This window comes from Mirounga angustirostris, unplaced genomic scaffold (genome assembly GCF_029215605.1).
Source record: "Mirounga angustirostris isolate CCGP_5_RB_7025 unplaced genomic scaffold, mMirAng1.0.hap1 SCAF_7, whole genome shotgun sequence".
Taxonomy (NCBI): Eukaryota; Metazoa; Chordata; class Mammalia; order Carnivora; family Phocidae; genus Mirounga; species Mirounga angustirostris.
Window position 1 is genome coordinate 42,376,521 of NW_026991715.1, and position 18,774 is coordinate 42,395,294.

Here is an 18,774-nt window from a genome sequence, read left to right on the forward strand (position 1 = left end):
GGGTGGCTGGGTGATGGACATGGGGGAGGGTATGTGCTATAGTGCTGTGAATTGTGTAAGACTGATGAATCACAGACCTATACCCCTGAAACAAATAATATATTATGTTAATTAAAAAAAAAAAAAAGAGTGAACATCTTTGCTTTGTTCCTGATCTTAGGGGCAAAGCATTCAGTCTTTTTTACCATTAAGTAAAATGTTAGTTCTAGGGTTTTTCTTTCTTTTTTTATAGATCAAATTGAGGATGTGCCCCTCTATTCCTATTTTTTTGAGTTTTTAATCACCAATGTGTATAAAATTTTTTCACATGCTTTTCTGCATTCATTGATATGATCATGTGATTTTTCTTCTTTAGCTGGTTAATATGATGGATTACACTGATTGATTTTGAAATACTGAATCACACATTCCTACAACAAATCCCAATTGGTGATGGTATGTAATTCTAGTTATAAATTGCTGACTTATATTTGCTAATATTTTGCTAAGGTTTTCTCTATCTTACATTCATGAGGAGTATTGGTCTTTAGGTTCTTTTTCTATATCATACTTTATATCATCTGTTTTCAATATCAGGGTAATATTAGCTTCATAAGTGTAACTGAGAAGAGTTTCCTTCTCATTCTGGAAGAGGTTATTTAGAATTGATATTAATTATTATTTAAAAGTTTGTAGAAGATTCCAGAGAAACTATGTAGGCCTGAAAATTTATTTTTCTGGGAATTTAAAAATTATGACTATACTTTCCTTAATAGTTATAGGGGAATTCAAATAGTCTATTTCCTATTGGATGAATTGCAATTTATCTTTTTTGAGGAAATGATCTATTTCATCTAAATAGTCAAATTTATGTGTGTAGAGTTTTTTTGTTGTAGTTCCTTTTTATTGGTTAGATGTCCACAAGGTCTGTAGTGATATCTTTGGTTTCACTCCTGATAGTGGTAGTTTGTGACTTCTTTCATTTTCTGTCAGTATTGCTAGAATTTTGTCAGTTTTATTGATTTTTTTCACAAAGAATCAGTTCCTTGCTTCATTGATTTTCTTTTTGTTTTGTTTTCAAATCCATTGATTTCTATTCTTTCTTTATTATTTCTTTCCTTGGGTTTATTTTGTTTTTCTTTCTCTAGGTTCTTGGGGTAAGAACTTAGATTATTGACTAATACCTTTCCTCTTTTCTAATAAATGTATTTAGTGCTTTCCCTCAGTACTGCTTTAGCTGTGCCCCACAAATTTTAAGATGTCATATATTCATTTCCTCTCAAAGGCAGTAGAAACTAGGATTGAACCCAAAGAGTCTGGATCTTGCATTATTATACAAGTGGTATTTAACATTTGTCTCTCCTCATTTTCCATTTCTAGCCCCAAAGCAGATGTACATGTAAGTCTGATTTAAAAACAAACAAACAAGCAAGCAAACAAATAAAACTACTATGGATAATTAGGGGCAACTATTCACTTTACAAAACATTTTGCTGTCATGATAAGGAACTCCCAAGCTCTTCTTGGACAGGTACACTGGTTAAAAATCATTAATGATTTCCCACAAGTACTAGGATGGAAAAAACAATGATAGAACTTTTGTTATAGTCCCATAGGTCCCTGATGCTCTTTTTTTTAGAAGCCTATTTTCTCTTGGTTGTTCAGATTGGCTCATTTCTGTCGTTCTATTTTCAAGTTCATTGATCCTTTCCTCTGCTTCCTCATTCTGCTGCTGAGCTTATCTACTGAATTTTTGAATTGTGATTATTGTATTTTTTAGTTTTAAAATTTTCCATTTGGTTCTTCTTTATGTCTGTTATTTCTTTGTTGAGGCTTCCTATTTTTTCTTTTGTTTTGAGCAAGTTTGTAATTGCTCATTGAAGCATTTCTTTTTTCATGGCCTCTTCAGAATCTGTCAGATAATTCTAACATCTGTTATCTCAGTGTTGGTATCTATTGATTGTCTTTTTTCATTCAGTTTGAGGTCTTCCTGTTTCTTGATATGACAAACAATTTTCTATTGAAACCTGGACATTTGGGGTATTGTATTGAGTTACCTAACCTTACTTAAACCCTCTATTTTAGTTGGCTTTCTCTGACACTGCTCCAAAGGGGAAGTAGAGGTGTATGTGTGCCACCTCATCATTGCCAGGTCAGATCAGAAGTCCAGGTTCCCTACTTAGCTACCATTGACATCTGAGGGAGAAGACTCTTCATTATTAGGTGGTGGTAAAAATACTAATTCTCAAAAAGGCTTCCTCTGACACCACCCCAACAGGTAGGGGGAGGGAGGCTGAGTAGTTGGGGTGGAGGTCCAAGATTTCTACTTGGTCTTTGCTAGAATGATGGGGCTAGGGCAGCAAGTTTTAGTTTGCTTGTTTGCTTGTGTATTTGTGTGATGTTTGGTTGGAGTAGACTCATTATTGTCTAAAAGTTCTCTGCCTTGCTATGTCCCTTTCCTGGTTCTTTGGCTAGAGAGCAGGCTTGTGTGTGTGTGTGTGTGTGTGTGTGTGTGTGTTTGTCTGTGACTATTAGCCATTCTGGGCTGTTGGATTTTTTCAACTCCAAGTATGGGATATACTTGGAAAGAGAACCAAGGAAAGTTACCACCATGTCATTCCTTGGGTCCCATGGTCCTAGCTAGTCTGTCATTTTCTTTCCACTTTCCAGAGTGTTCTTATGTTTATATTATACACAACATCCAAGATTTTTAGTTATATTTAGCAGTAGGAATAAAAAAAGTACATCTACTCCATCTTCTGAGAAGCAAATCTTTGCTTTCTGGCTTTAATAGTCACACTTTCCCAACGTCCAATGCTACCAAAAATAGCCCTCTTTCCATACTCCTTTTTTAACTACTTGGCCTATCTACTTTAGTTATTCATACAAAGAAGTTGAAAGTAAACCCAAACCAACTAGCTTCATTATACAAGGTGATATAAAAGAATTGGAAAATTTGTGTCCAAGACGATCATGTAAAGAATTACTAAAGGACTTTCAGCCACAGAGGCAGGATACTCCTTGTCCCTCCAGTATCAAAATGGTCTGTCATATATAATTTCATTAACATTGCTCACCTCTGAAGGCCATCTCTAAAAGAATAGGACAGAACATTCTGCAGAATTAAAAATGCATAAATAGCTCACCTTCACTGTCACAGCATTCTAGGATGGAAGGGTCTTCCCGAATTACTGAAGTCAGAGCATTGACATCTCCATTAGAAGCTGCCTGATAAACCATGGTCAGGTTGACTTCCTCAGATGAGTCACCTTCATGAATCAAACAGAGATACACTTAGTGTGTGTACCAAATTCACTGAAAGAATAACACCCACAACATCTCCCATACAAGTGATTCATGAAAACGTCTCTGATGAATCCAGGCAGGAGGCTGAGTCATACTCCTCACAAGCACCCTCAATGCTTCTGAAGAAAGGTGGACCCCTGTGGGCCATGTTGTAACATCACCATATATTGGGAAGGAGTCTGAGGGATTAGATGTCCTCCGAGAGTTTATGATTCTTTGTAGGCCTTCAAGGTATTCAAAATCAGTGAGACCAGAGAGGAAAATGGGACCCTTGTGTTGGTTCTAGGTTTCCCTCTTTGATCTGAAACATGTTAAACTTTTCCTTTCAATGACTCAGTTTAACCAACTCTGATACAGATATTGCATTCTTTATTTTCTGTTCTCCTGATGTACTCTCCACCCCATCCCCTCCTGCTGTATACCCTGAGGGCTGACACTTGCTTACTGTATCACCCAGGCCCCCTCGCTCTCTGGTTTGCCCAAAGGAGACACTGGCAAGAAACTGGTGGGGAGAAGAGAGAGAGGTAGGGAATTTCTTTCTGCCTTCTCCTGGTGTAGTGTCTAACAGTGGCTGCTTCTCTTCCACCAGGAGTTTCCTCCTTCCCAGAACCAGCTCTTACTGGGTTCCCTTTGGTAACAAACACCATTCTCTCCACCCTGCCTCATCTCTGTATGTAGTCCCTTCACAAAAGCAGTTGGGGTTTCATGACATGCTGTTTCCAGAAGGAACAGACCTATATGCAACTCCTTGGAATTTGGTAGCCACCTGTATTATACCTTTGTGCACGACTGAACCAACTAATAGTACTACCAAAGGTGAGAATAGAACTTTGGGTCAAGTGATGCCAGGGGAGCACTGAAGGGCTGGGAGGCAAACTGCTCATGTGGAGACCCCTAGTGAGGCGCTGTGCAGAGCCCCTCTGCTTTTACAATTTCTCCCACACATAGCCATTATTCAGGGAAAATATGTGTGTGCAAGAAAAGTTTTTAAAACTGTTTTTCTATGAATGTGGACATTACACCAGAAATACTTTACCGTTCTAATCTTTAATTGGCAGTGATCCTAACCTGTTGGCTGGGTTTCTCTGCTCCAGTACTTCTTGGAAGTCATTAGTGACTTTTTAACTAGTTGACCTGTCCCAGGAGGAGCTTGTTATTGAAAATGGTTCACTTATGACAACAAGCTCCTTTGTAAAGTTGAGTAGCTGTTCCCTAATTTATCCACAGTGAATTTGTTGTTGTTGGGGGTGTTTTTAAAGCAGGCTCACCTGCACATTTGCCTGGGGGTTGGAAGTAGGAGGTGAGAGATACCAACATCAAATGCCCCTTCCGTGGTAAGTGTGAGGACTCTGGAGCCACACAACTTGGGTTCAAGGCCTGGTTTATACTAACTAGCTCTGTGAATTTGAAAATTACCCTCTCTACACCTGTTTCCTTGTTCCTACAGTGGAAATTATGAGGGGTGCCCGGGTGGCTCAGTTGGTTAAGTGTCTGCCTTTGGCTCAGGTCATGATCCCAGGGTCCTAAGATTGAGCCCCGCATTGGGTTCCCTGCTCAGTGGGGAGTCTGCTTCTGCTCTCCTTCTGCCCTTCTCCCTCACTCATGCTCTCTCTTTCAAATAAATAAAATCTTTAAAATAATAATAATAAAATGGAGATGATGATGATGATGATTATGACAACCACCTATGTCTATGTCTATGTGTTTACTCTAGAGAGATTATTCCATGGGACCATGATAGCAGCAGCCTTCAGATATTTGAAGATCTTTTTTTTTAATTAAAAAATTGTGGTGAAATATATATAACACAAAATTTATCATTTCAACCCTTTTTAAATGTATAGTTCAGGGGCATTATATACATTTGTAGTGTACACTCAACATTCACATTGTTGAGCAACCATCACCATCAATCATTTTCAGAACTCTTTTCATCTTCCAGAACTCAAACTCTGTATCCATTAAATAGTAACTCTCCATTAATCCCTCCTACAGCCCCTGGAAACCACCATGCCACTTTCAGTCTCTATGAATTTGATTACTCTAAGGAATCATTTAAGTGGAATTAACAGTGTTCGTGCTTTTGCAACTGGCTTATTTTACTCAGCATAATGTCCTAAGGTTCATCCACGTTGTAGCATGTGTCACAATTTCCTTCTTTTCCAAGGTTGAATAATATTCTATTGTATGTTTAGACCACATGTGGTTTATCTGTTCATCCATCGATAGATACTTGGGCTGTTTCCACCTTTTGGCAATTTTGAATAATGCTATCACAAACATCACCTCTTTGAGACCTTGCTTTCAATTCTTTTGGGTATAAACTTAAAAGTGGAATTGCTGGATCATGTGGTAATTCTATTTTTAATTTTTTAAGAACCACCAAAGTGTTTCCCACAGTGGCTGCACCATTTTATATTCCTGCCAACAGCACACAAGGGTTCCAATATTCCCATGTCCTTACAGACAATTGGTATTTCCTGTTATTGTTTTATGTGTTTGTTTGTTTTAATAATAGGGAGTTAATAGGTGTGAAGTGATATCTCATGGTATTGATTTGCATGGCCCAGTGATTAGGCATGTTGAGTATCTTTTCATGTATTTATTGGCTATTTGTATATCTTCTTTGGAGAAATGTCTCCTTAAGTCTTTTATCCATTTTTAATCAGGTTGTTTAATTTCTGGTATTAAGTTATAGAAATTCTTTATATACTCTGGATATTAACCCCTTATCAGATATATGATTTACATATATTTTCTCCCATTCTGTGGGTTGCCTTTTCATTCTGCTGATCATGTCCTTTGATGCACAAAACCTTTTAACTTTGATGTAGCTCAATTTGCCTATTTTTTCTTTTGTTGTCTGCCCTTTTGTCATCATATCCAAGAAATCATTGTCAAATTTAATGTCACAAAGCTTTTCTCCTATGTTTTCTTCTAGGAGTTTATAGTTTTAGGTCTTATGTTTAGATCCTTGATTCATCTTGAGTTAATTATTATATATGGTGTTAAGGTAAGGGTCTGATTTTTATTCTTTTGTACATGGCTATCAATTGTTCCAGCACTATTCTTTCCCATTGGATGGTCATAACACCCTTGTTGAAAATCAGTTGACTTAAATGCATGGGATTATTTCTAGACTCACAGTTCTGTTCCATGGATCTATATATCTATCTTTATGCCAGTACTATAGAGTTTTGATTACCGCAGGTTTGTAGTATATTTTGAAATCTGTAAGTGTTGAGAACTCCAACTTTGTTTTTCTTTTGTACGATTGTTTTGGCTATTTGGGGCTCCTTGAGATTCCATATGGATTTTAGGATGGATTTTTCTATTTCACAAAAACAAAAATTTTTTTGACAGAAGGTTACAAAACCATTTATATGCAGAAGATCTATGTAAACAATACATAAATTTTTCCTTCTTTCTTCTTTCCTTATCCATTTTTTTATCTAGTATCATTGGAATTTATATAGAGATTACATTGAATCTGTAGATCTCTTTGGGTAGCACTGACATCTCAATATTATCTTCTAATCCATGAAACAAGGATGTCTTCCCATTTATCAGTGTCTTCTTTAATTTCTTTCAGCAATATTTTGTAGTTTTCAGTGTGTAAGTCTTTAGCCTCCTTGGCTAAATTTATTCCTAAATATTTTTTTTTGATGCTGTTGTAAATAGAATTGTTTTTCAAAGAACCTTTTAAACAAATAATTTGATGGTTTAATTGTTTTGTGGAACTCCAGCAATTAGAAATAGCACTGAGTGAGAGTGACAGAGAAAAGGGTATTTTAAGTGTTAAAGCAATGTAAAAATATTCCGGGTCACTTAAGAGGTAGTGAGTTTCCTGACATTGAAGATGGCCAATCTTGGGTAGATGGCCACTAAGGAAGTGTATTATGGGAGGAATTCACACAGCACGAGGCATAGCATAAAGGGACAGGAAGATGTGAGAGGCAGAACAGAATTTACTTCCTTCTAGAGTTCCTTCTAGCCCTGAACTATCATACTAAACAACGGAGCCATTAAGAAATAGGAAACGAAGGGGTTTCCACAGAGCATGTGTAGAAACAGCCAATTTAAGTTGAAGTCAATGCAAATAATTAGGTATAAACTTAAGACTATACAAAGAATTTCTGTGGAAATGAGAAAGTGTGATGAAGAAATTACATGTACAAAGAGAAGGATGAATGATGGTCTTTAAAGAACCTAAAACAGAAGCAAGAAAAATTTTTTCTACCAAAGGTCATGAAACCATTTATATGCAGAAGATCTATATCTAAATAAACAAACAATACATGAATTCTTCTTTCTCTCCTTCCTTCTTTTCTTATCTATCTCTGTATATATCTATCATCTATCTATTTTTCTATCTAGTATTATCTAACTATCATCTGGAGCATGTTTTCAATGGCTCTAGCCTCTCTAATTGTGTGAAAGTAAAACAGATAGACTTATGTATGGGTGCATAAAGAGAAATTCCAGAATTCACACAGAGGGGGAGAGGCTAAAAGTAGATAAAATGGAAAAGAGACAAAGAAGTAGGAAGAAAGAAGCATGTGAGTAGATGTAAATTATGTTTTCTAAAATGTTATCTGTGTATATGTATAAATATGAAATATGTAAGACTGGAAGAACATGCATCAAAAAGTCAACAGAGATCATCTCTTAGATGTTCTTTAGAGCTTTCTATACTATATTTTCCAAATTTTCTATAATGAGTTTGTATTTCTAAAAATCATCAAAGTAAACCAAGTTTTTTTCTTAAATGCTGAGGAAAGTGTCTTATAAGCTTTACATTAATGTGCTACTACTAAAAGGGTAAACAGAGCCTACTGTGCCTGTAACTGAGAAAACAAGTCCTGGATATTTGACAAAATTCTGAAAAAGAAAAAAAAATATGTGTATTTTTCTAATTCTGACCTTTGTAAATTCCCTAGATTAAACAAACAGGTACATATATTAAGTTTTTAAGTTTTACCTAAAAATTGGAAGGATAGACATTCTTGCAACCATCTATTTCCCTCATTTTTCATGGTTAAAAACCCTAAAAGGTTTCTGCACGTGCCATAAATTATCCACCTAATTCCAAGTGCCTAGCTCTTTAATAGTGGGATTTCAGACATATGACAGGCTTCTAGAAATGTTTGGGATTCTAGAGGACCTGCCTCAGAATTTCTCAGATTTTATACAAATGTAGGTCTCTTTTCTAGAAGCTTCACAGAGTAATTCTGCCCTTGAGTTATTATTGCGGAGCTGCTTGGGAAAGCCATTGCCTGCATCAATTACTGGCCTATTGTGTTGAAATCTACCCAGAGGTTGGCTTGACACTTGTTCTGCTTAAGCTGTGACCATTTTGTGGAAGAGTCAGATCAATGTAAGGATAGACTGGGTATTGCAGTTTCAAGAGTCCAGACGAGAATGGTCTTGAGAGGCTTTCTTTAGTTCATTCTATTCTGAGGATCCTTGGGTGGCTGAACCCACCCTAGAATCACCATGAAGTCCGGGGCAAGTTCATTTTGGCTAACAACAGGGGATTTTGTAGCTCTTCCTTAGACTGTTTGTTACGGTGGAATTGATTGCCTGTGAAGAGCTGAAGTTTAATGATTCATCCATTTACCTGACATCTACCCTAGGCTAGTGAAATTGTGGACAATATTGCAGAGTCTCTGTCTTTAAGAAAGACATGTCCTAGTGGGAAGACAGTGTGTAAATGACAACTGAGATACACCAGGGATATGGCAGGACAGAGGAAAAATCACTTAAATGAATAGTTCCCTGGGCATCCCTCTCTCCTCCTGCAGGATTATCCTGGGTGTTCCAGGGACAGTAGAGAAAGTCCATTTCAGGGGTTGTGTAGAATGACCTATATAGGGTGGGGAGGCCTTTCCACTTTTAGAGAGGATGCCAAGCCTACACTGTACCCTGATGGCTCCATGTGACAACATTGCCACCCACTGGTGATGAAGAGTCCGTGTGGGCCTTGACCTGGTCCCTGAACCAGGATGGTACCAGTTCTGCTGGAGAGAATTAAAAGCTGGTCTGGAAGTCTCTGGCAGTGCAGAAGCAAGTTAAGATCATTGATACAGCTGGCTGGCATTGAAACAAAAGTAGTTTCATATGACTCATCATATATATCATGTGACACATTGCATATATACTTGGAGGCACCGTAGAAAAATACTAAGAGCACAGACCCAAACTCCAGAGTTTGAATCTTGGCATTGCCACTTACCTGCAACCTGTGTGACTTTAGGGGAGTTGCTTATCTTCTCTATTCCTATTCTTCACTTGTCAAATGGGATAAGAATAGTAACTACCTTCTAGGGCTGTTCTGAGAGCTAAATGAGTTAATCCATGCAAGGTGCTTCGGGCAATGCCTGCACAGAGTAAGTATTCAATCCATGCCAATTATTATGAATATTACTTCTTTGACATAGATAGGGCTCTCTGTCTTCTATGTCCTCAATGAGACCCTTTGCATTGCTGAGCAGGCTACAGAGATCTTGTGAGCTGAAACATTTTGCTATTTCTCCTGTTTTCTCCTCCAGTCCCTCAGGGTATATTGGCTGAGGCTTTAAGAGTTTTTTTTATAAAGTGCCAGTCATATGTGAGGAGGACAAAGAGTCTCTTTCTAACATTTTAAAGAGAAAAATAGCTCTAAGCGTTCTGCATATACCAGCTGAACAAGTTGAGAACAAGTACTCAAAGGAACTTTCATGCCCTGGGGTGGAAAAGGGGATTTCATTCTCTGGGGCGGAAGTCTTGCAACAACATTATCTCAAGGGTAAATATCCGGCCACAATCAGACCTTTCTTAATAACTGGATTTGTGATGCGACACATGTTGTGTTTCTTTGAATCTCAGCATCACTGTGTCCCTCGGGGTGCTTCTTCTGACCTGTGAATGCCATTCCACAGTTGGCATCTCTACTGGAGCTGGGGTGGTGGTGGGGTAGGTGTGGGGGCGCTGGGAAATGGAATTTGCTATTTTAAGAAGCATATCTGTGTTGAACTTCAGTAATGATGCCTCTCTAGAATGTATTTTCATAGAATGAACTTCATTTTAATAATACCAATTCTTAAAAAGTGAGATCTCAATCTTCAATGCATAGGGCGTTGAGGATATGTACAATGAATGGATTGATTGAGTGATTTAGCATACATGTTCAATGGGTTTTCTCATCCATTGGAGTCTTGTGGAAATCTCCTTGATGTTAAAATATTGTGTCGATAAGTTCTTTGGCAATTAGGCAGGTATAAATTTTTTTTTTTTTTTAAGATTTTATTTATTTGATAGAGAGAGACACAGTGAGAGAAGGAACACAAGCAGGGGGAGTGGGAGAGGGAGAAGCAGGCTTCCCGCTGAGCAGGGAGCCCAATGCGGGGCTCGATCCCAGGACTCCGGGGTCATGACCTGAGCCGAAGGCAGTCGCTTAACGACTGAGCCACCCAGGCGCCCCAGGCAGGTATAAATTTTAAATGAATTTTGTGAAGGACTGTACTAGCCTAGTTGGTCTTTGGAAATTGCAAAGTAAGCCAAGTGCTGTCATTTCAACCACCCTTCCTCCAATCTCCCTAACTCTCTTCTGGATCAAATATATCACTCCAACTACCTCTTTCACATCCCAGAAATGACAGGTTTCCACATCAAGTATTTGCCATTTTAACTGGGGACTCTGGAAGGTGAGGAACAGGTGAGGAGGCAGAGTTTGTTAGCTAGGAGAAGACATGACAACTATTTTCAAATACTGGAAAAACTGGAAGAGGGTTTAGACTTGTTTTCTGTAGATGCACAGGGAGAACTAGTCCTAATGGGCAGCAATTGAACTAATTAAGACTTTGAATGACCAGAGCTATTCAGAACTAGAAGAGATTATCTTGTGAGCTAGTGTGCTTCTCATTACTGCCCATGTTTAAGTGGGTTCTGACCAAACATAGCTTGGAATGCTGTTAATTAGATACCTGTGTTGAGTAGAAGGCTGACCTCTAAGGTTCCTTTCATGACTGGTGTTCTATGTGTCTTTCTCACATCTGCGGAGAAGCAAGTAACAAATAACCTATTATTGAAGAATAATGACTATTGGGCTGGAAGGGATTTGGAGAAGGAGGTCTTCCTTGGGTCCTCTAAAAGGCTTCCTCTGAGTAGCCCTCTACTGTGGCCACTTACAAAAATGTTCCTAGTGCCTTGATCCACTGAAAACAGTTTAAAAAAACAAACGTAGTATGAATGGCTGGGCCATTGTCAAAGAGGGAACAAGTCTATCACCCTGCAGTCCCTTAGCTTTGCATTGCTCCTGAAGCCCTGTTGCAGACACTTTCTGCTAGCTGGCCTTCCATGGATGTTCTTGTTGTCTTGATTCTGCTTTCTCCCTCTTTATCAGTAATCCATTCCCGGATTGGACATTGATCTCTTACTTTCCTTTACTTACTTTTCTTGCTTACTTATTTCTCTAAAATTGCTCTGACCCCGAAAATGTCCATATTTGCTCTCTGTCCACAGTCACAGATTGACAGTAAGTTCCTGAATAGCTGTCTCATGTGTTTCTAAAGATGCCTGAAGAAATTGAAATGGAACTGTGGCAGACTTCCTGCCATGGTTTCATTGCCTTTTTTTTTTTTTTTTGGTAACTATTTTTATTTTTATTTAAATTCAAGTAGCCAACATATAGTACATACTTAGTTTCAGATGTAGTGTTCAATAATTTATCAGTTGCGTATAACACCCAGTGCTCATCCCATCACATGCCCTCCTTAATGCCCATCACCAAATTACCCTATCCACATACCCACCGCCCCTCCAGAAACCGCCAGTTTGTTTCCTATAGTTAAGAGTCATGGTTCTTCTCCCCATTCGGTTTTTCCTTCCTTACCCTATGATCCTCTGCACTGTTTCTTATATTCCACATATAAGTGAAACCATATGATAACTGCTTTATAAAAGGCAAAGAATAAAACCAAACCTAATGAATAATCACTCTTTATATGATTGCACTAGAATTTTGGCAGTATGGCTTTGTCTTTATTACAGGAAAAAAAATCTCTAACATTAGATAGTAGAAGCTAGAGTAGTGTTGGATATATTGTAGATAATTGATAAATATGTTTATTGACTTAATTGGCATATTCTTTTCCAATTGACAAATCGACAAGAGTAGATAAATGAAGTCTCATTTTTCATAATTTTTAGGAAGAGAATTAGGAAAAGTGGTGGATGAAGGTGTCTTCTGCTCCTTTAAACAATTTTATAAGGCTTATCACTAGGATTTTAAGTAGAGTTGAAGTAAATGAACAGCTTCCATCAACTGTCATATATTATGGATATAGGGTTAAAGTAAGGCTGGTTTAAACCATATTTATCAGAACTTTGAGCATGTAATATTGTGGGGTCTAAAAGAGTGACAACAGAAATTACTTCTCAGTAACTAAGAGATTTGACTTCTCAGTTAAATCTGAATCTCATAAAGAATCCTCAGCACAGGAGCATATTAGCCAAGTGTGTTACTGTGAACCACTTTGGGTTCAGCTATCTATTTTGTAAACTGAAAGGGTGATTACATCCCTGGATCTCAACACTGGCTATACATTAGAATCACCTTGGGAGCTTAAAAACAAAAACAAGGGGTGCCTGGGTGGCTCAGTTGGTTAAGTGTCTGCCTTTGGCTCAGGTTATGATCCCAGGGTCCTGGGATCAAGACCTGCATCAGGCTCCCTGCTCAGCAGGAAGCCTGCTTCTCCCTCTCCCTCTGCTTGCGGCTCCCCCTGCTTGTGCTCTCTGTCAAATAAATAAATAAAATAAAACAAAAACATATATATAATGGAATATTACTCAGCCATCAGAAAGGATGAATACCCAACTTTTGCATCAACATGGATGGGACTGGAGGAGATTATGCTAAGTGAAATAAGTCAAGCAGAGAAAGTCAATTATCATATTGTTTCACTTATTTGTGGAACATAAGGAGTAGAATGGAGGACATTAGGAGAAGGAAGGGAAAAATGAAGGGGGGGAATCGGAGGGAGAGATGAACCATGAGAGACTATGGACACCGAGAAACAAACTGAGGGTTTTAGAGGGGAGGGGGTGGGGGGATGGGTTAGCCCGGTGATGGGTATTAAGGAGAGCACGTACTGCATGGAGCACTGGGTGTTATACGAAAACAATGAATCGTGGATCACTACATCAAAAACTAATGATGTATTTTATGGTGACTAACATAACATAAAAAAAAAAAAACCCCAAAAAACAACTGATGCCCAAATACTATCCCCAGATATTTTGATTCATTTGATCTGTCATTTTATGTTATTTAATTTATAATACTTTCTTGCTTTATAAAAATTACAAAAATACAGATAAAAAGAACATATACCCTTAAAGATAATCACTGTTAAGATGTTGACCTGTTGTATGTACTTGACTTATGTGGCACCACGGGCTTCCTGCCCACCTATGTTCTTCCTGGAGCCTCTGTTCCTCTACCTGCCTGTGTAAAGTAATTAGAGAGTATGGAGAAATACTAGCAGAAGCTGAAACCTGGAAGCCTGAGGATCTGGTTGCTTCAGAATGAGCAGTTGTGGGGTGCCTGGGTGGCTCAGATGGTTGGGCGTCTGCCTTCGGCTCAGGTCATGATCCCGGAGTCCTGGGATCGAGTCCCACATCGGGCTCCCCGCTGTGCGGGAAGTCTGCTTCTCCCTCTGCCTCTCTCTCTCTCTCTCTCTCTCATGAATAAGTAAATAAAATCTTTAAAAAAAAAAAAAAAAGAATGAGCAGTTGTGAACCTCTGCCCTTTCCATCTTACTCTTCAAAATCTGAACTGTCTCCTGCCCTCCCTTCCGGACTCAAAATGGCCATGACTGAAAATGAGTGGTAACCCAACTCACAGGCTGTATAAATGAGAAGGCAAGTTCCTGAGGAGCAAGCAAAGGGGATAAAAAATCCAAAAAGCTGCGAGGCCAGGTGACAAAAAAAGTTCTGGAAAGTGCTACAGCACCCTGAGGCGCTGAGCCTCAGGGATAGGGACAGTGGCTTCATGCCTGTGGCGGCTGGTGGGGAAGGACTAGCTGACCAAGCTAGCAATGCAAATCTTAAAAGAGCTCACACTGTGATCTTTACATGGCTTGGAATACAATGATAGAACCTGAAAAAAAAAAATGACTAAAATTTTCTAAGATCCAGCGAGAGTTTGGCTAATAGTAAGGGCATTTTGTTGCTTATTTATTAAGTGAATCTCTGTATGTCCCCCACCCCAAAATCCCCTTCCATAATAAGGGACCAAGTCAAGGGTGATATTAAGAGGATCCAACAACTGGTTTATCAGAACCTCCATCAGAACGGAGGCAGGCCTAATACCTGGGGTGGGATCTATAACTTGTTAGCTGCTAAATTGTGCATAATGTGTATGTGTTCCTGGGGAATGATTGGTACAGGAAGATGGGTGGTCTCTATTGATCTGAGGGTATAGAGATATTTTTTTTTCTATTTTTTTTTTTATTCTTATGTTAATCCCCATACATTACATCATTAGTTTTAGATGAAGTGTTCCATGATTCATTGTTTGTGCATAACACCCAGTGCTCCATGCAGAATGTGCCCTCTTTAATACCCATCACCAGGCTAACCCATCCTCCCACCCCCCTCCCCTCTAGAACCCTGTGTTTTTCAGAGTCCATCGTCTCTCATGGTTCGTCTACCCCTCCGATTTCCCCCGCTTCATTCTTCCCCTCCCGCTACCTTCTTCTTCTTTTTTTTTCTTAACATATATTGCATTATTTGTTTCAGAGGTACAGATCTGAGATTCAACAGTCTTGCACAATTCACAGCGCTTACCAGAGCACATACCCTCCCCAGTGTCTATCACCCAGTCACCCCATCCCTCCCACCCCACCCCCCACTCCAACAACACTCAGTTTGTTTCCTGCGATTAAGAATTCCTCATATCAGTGAGATCATATGATACATGGGGTATAGAGATATTTTAAGATTGTAACAATCAGTGACTAATAGTTCTGAGCCATAGTGCTGGAATTATACATACCTATTTATTTTTTACAAAAATAAGATCATGCTGTACATATAATTTTTATTTTTGCCCCTTTTCACTTAATGTTTGATCATAAATGTCTTCCCATGTCACAAGGTAAGATTTTAAAATGTTATTTATAAAATGTGGCATAAAATCCCATTGACTGAATTTAACACAATTGATTTGATCATTTTCTTATTATAGGACATTTAAATGTTTTCTCTTTTTTCTGGAGAATCATAAGTTTTTTGGCCATTCCAAATAATGCGATAATATTCTTGCATATATATCTTTTCTCACATCTTTGACTATTTCCTGTGGACATATTCCTAGAAGTGAACATGGGAGTCAATGCATTTGACTCTTTGTCAAATTGGCCTCCAGAAAAGTTAAACCAATATACCCTCCCCAAAGCAGGGCTTGAGAGCACATACTTCATCTTTCTTAATGATGCTATATATTATTTTTTTAAATTAACATTGGTGTGAAAGAAGAAAAATAGTCTATAATTTTCAATGGTCATTTATTTTTCCTGAGAGAAAAGTTTTTCCAACTGTTTATGGCCATTTTATGAATTATTTATTGGTGTCCTTACATCTTATTATTTCCAGGCATTCATCTTTATCTAATTGATTTGAAATACCTTTTTATATAGTAAGGACACCAGTTTTTCACCTGTCATCTATGCTGCAGTTATTTTCCCTGTTTGCTACTTAAGTTTCAGGTGTTTTGTTGGTTTTTGAAAAACACATCTTCAATATTTATGGATATTGCATTTACAAAATTTATTGCATTGCTTTTATGACTAGAGAGGTAAGAATTTGTGGGACCTTAGACTTACTTATATGTTAATATTTAACTATAATTAATGTGGAATTTCTAAACTATATTTTTGTATGCTAAAATTTTTTCCCAAATAGCCAATTATTGGATAATTTTCCCTTTTCTTGCTAATTTGTAATGGCAACCTTATCATATACTAAATCACTATTAACTCCCTACAGGAGGCTCTTCCTACCTCCTGTTCATCGAAACTGTGGCTTGGCAAGCAGAAGCCCAGACCTGCCCTCTCTGCCATGGTGCACACATGAACTTGGGGATATAGCCAAAGTGCACCTCAGGCACATTCCATAGAGTCTTGTGGCCAGTCCACAGTCAAGGTTCTGAGCTTTTTTGTCTTTCCAGCAGACTTGAATTCTAGAATTTTTGGTAGCATATTTGAAGCAATTAAAAACTTAGAACAACCCCAGAGTTAGCAAAAACTATGATACAGCCACTTCTACAGGACAGTAATGTCTCCCAGTCACTATGATAGCATCCACTCTTACTGCACCCTTCATGTCTCTGTCACTGTCTGAAGAACAGTCATAATGATGGTTAACAGTTACATCATGCTTATTATGCACCAGGCACTGTACTAAACCCTTTCTGTAAATCAGCTCATTTAATTTTCACCTTATGAAGTAGGTACTACAAATTATCCCCATTTTACAGATGGGGAAACTGAGGCATAGGACAGGAATGTGACTTACTCAAAGTCACACAGGTAGTAACTGGTGAAACTCAGAAAAGGCTGCAGGCTGTCAGGCCTCAGATTCTACCCTCTGACCTATGTGTACTATTGTATACAACTGCCTTTTCACTCAGGAGGCAAAGCTCTCACATAGTCCAGTGAACTTGTGACCTTTCTTTGGAGCTAGATGGTCATTCTACATTCCATTCTCTCTAACAGAGCCTGTGCCCGCATCTACCCTCCGCTGCACAAGCTGCGTGGCTCAGCATTCTGCCTGACAGACATCACTGTCCTGGACTTTAAACTCATTTGTAGCAAAAATAAAATTCACATATCAACTGAAAATTGGAAATGTATCTATGAAGAGTTGGTTGTACACCAGAGAGAGAATTAAAGCTGGTGGTAATAGCATAAAGATTCTAAAGTGAGGTTGACTGAATTCTTTTAGTTTGTTAAGATAAATATCAAATGACCAAGGAACAAAGAATTCTCAAACTGAAGCACAGAAAAAGGGAAATTTGGCTAATTTCTTTTCTTATTTTTAAAGAATTTCTTTTTAAATAACAAACTGAGGGTTTTAGAGGGGTGGGGGGTGGGGGGTGGGGGGCATGAGTTAGCCCAGTGATGGGTATTAAGGAGCGCATATATTGCATGGAGCACTGGATGTCATTTGAAAACAATGAATCACGGAACACTACATCAAAAACTAATGATGTACTGTATGGTGACTAACATAACATAATAAAACTAAATTAAATTAAAAAAAAAAAAAATAATCTCTATACCCAACATGGGGCTTGAACTCACAACCCCAAGATCAAGAGTTGGATGCTCTACTAACTGAGCCGGCCAGGCACCCCCTCAAATTTATTTTCTAAGGCCAGCAAAACTGGTAACACACACACACACACACACACACAAAGGCACCTACAGAAGAATTCAATTTGTGAGCATAGAATTCTAAGTTTTAAATTAAATTCTACCAGATAAAATTCAGTTGGATATTGAAAGAATAATACACCATGATCAAATAGTTAATCATTTATAAAGATGTTTCTGTTGAGGAAGCAGAAGGCTTGCTGAAGACAAAGCATAAGCTGACACCCTGCAACCTTCCCCACCCCACTCCTGGGTGGGACATGTGTGACGTCTCCTAGGGATCTCCCAACTATCTTAATGTTAATACCTTGCAAGAGGGGAAAACAACCTTAACTTGACAATGGCAAGGGCCTCCAGTATCTTGTAGGTATCTTGTAGGTCGGTCCTCTTTATCATATGAAAATTCTTTTGAAACCTCCCTTTTCCTTACTTCCCCCAACTCCCACGTACATAATCACCACTCCTCAGGACCCTGGTGCCGCAGCTCTTTCTGCCCTCCCTCGGGTCCTGTCCCTGTGCTTTAATTAAAACCACCATTTTGCACCAAAGATGTCTCAAGAATTCTTTCTTGGTCCAGCTCCAGACCTCACCCCACTGAACTTCACCTATATTCCAAAACCACAACATTTTGATTTCTTGATATCTATTAATAAAATATATCACACCACTAGAACAAAGGGGAAATACATGAAAATGTGAGTAAGGATCTAAAAAAATGCTTAACAGCTGAAAGCTTACATTCTAAGTATGGTTAAGTGCATTTATTTCTAATCAATTCCAAACATCATATTTAATAGTAAAACAATAGAGAAGAAAGAAGACAATCTAATGATCACAAAGGGAGAGGAAAATTATCATAGTTTTAATAATAGCTAACTGTCCTAACAGTATCATTTGAATTAAGCTATTTATTTGCCTCAACAATTTTATGAAGTAGGTAGTATCTTTATCCCAATTTATAGATGAGGATATTGAAGCATGGAGAAGTTTAATAATTTCCCCATAGTTGGCAGAACAGGATTTGAAAACAGTCCATTAGGTTTCATCCTATGCACAAGGACGGCACAAGAGA

General features: G+C 38.3%; 1 protein-coding gene and 1 long non-coding RNA gene across 2 annotated transcripts in view; one reads left to right on the forward strand and one right to left on the reverse strand.

The window, feature by feature from the left end:
• The window catches only part of ANKRD55 (ankyrin repeat domain 55), a 403,377-nt gene that overhangs the window by 60,964 nt on the left and 323,639 nt on the right, over positions 1 to 18,774 (reverse strand). The window contains exon 11 of the mRNA XM_064596135.1: positions 3,126 to 3,248. Within this exon, the coding sequence (XP_064452205.1) occupies positions 3,126 to 3,248 (123 nt within the window). The remainder of the gene's footprint in view (positions 1 to 3,125; positions 3,249 to 18,774) is intronic.
• The window catches only part of LOC135365382 (uncharacterized), a 62,031-nt gene that overhangs the window by 39,075 nt on the left and 4,182 nt on the right, over positions 1 to 18,774 (forward strand). The window lies entirely within an intron of this gene.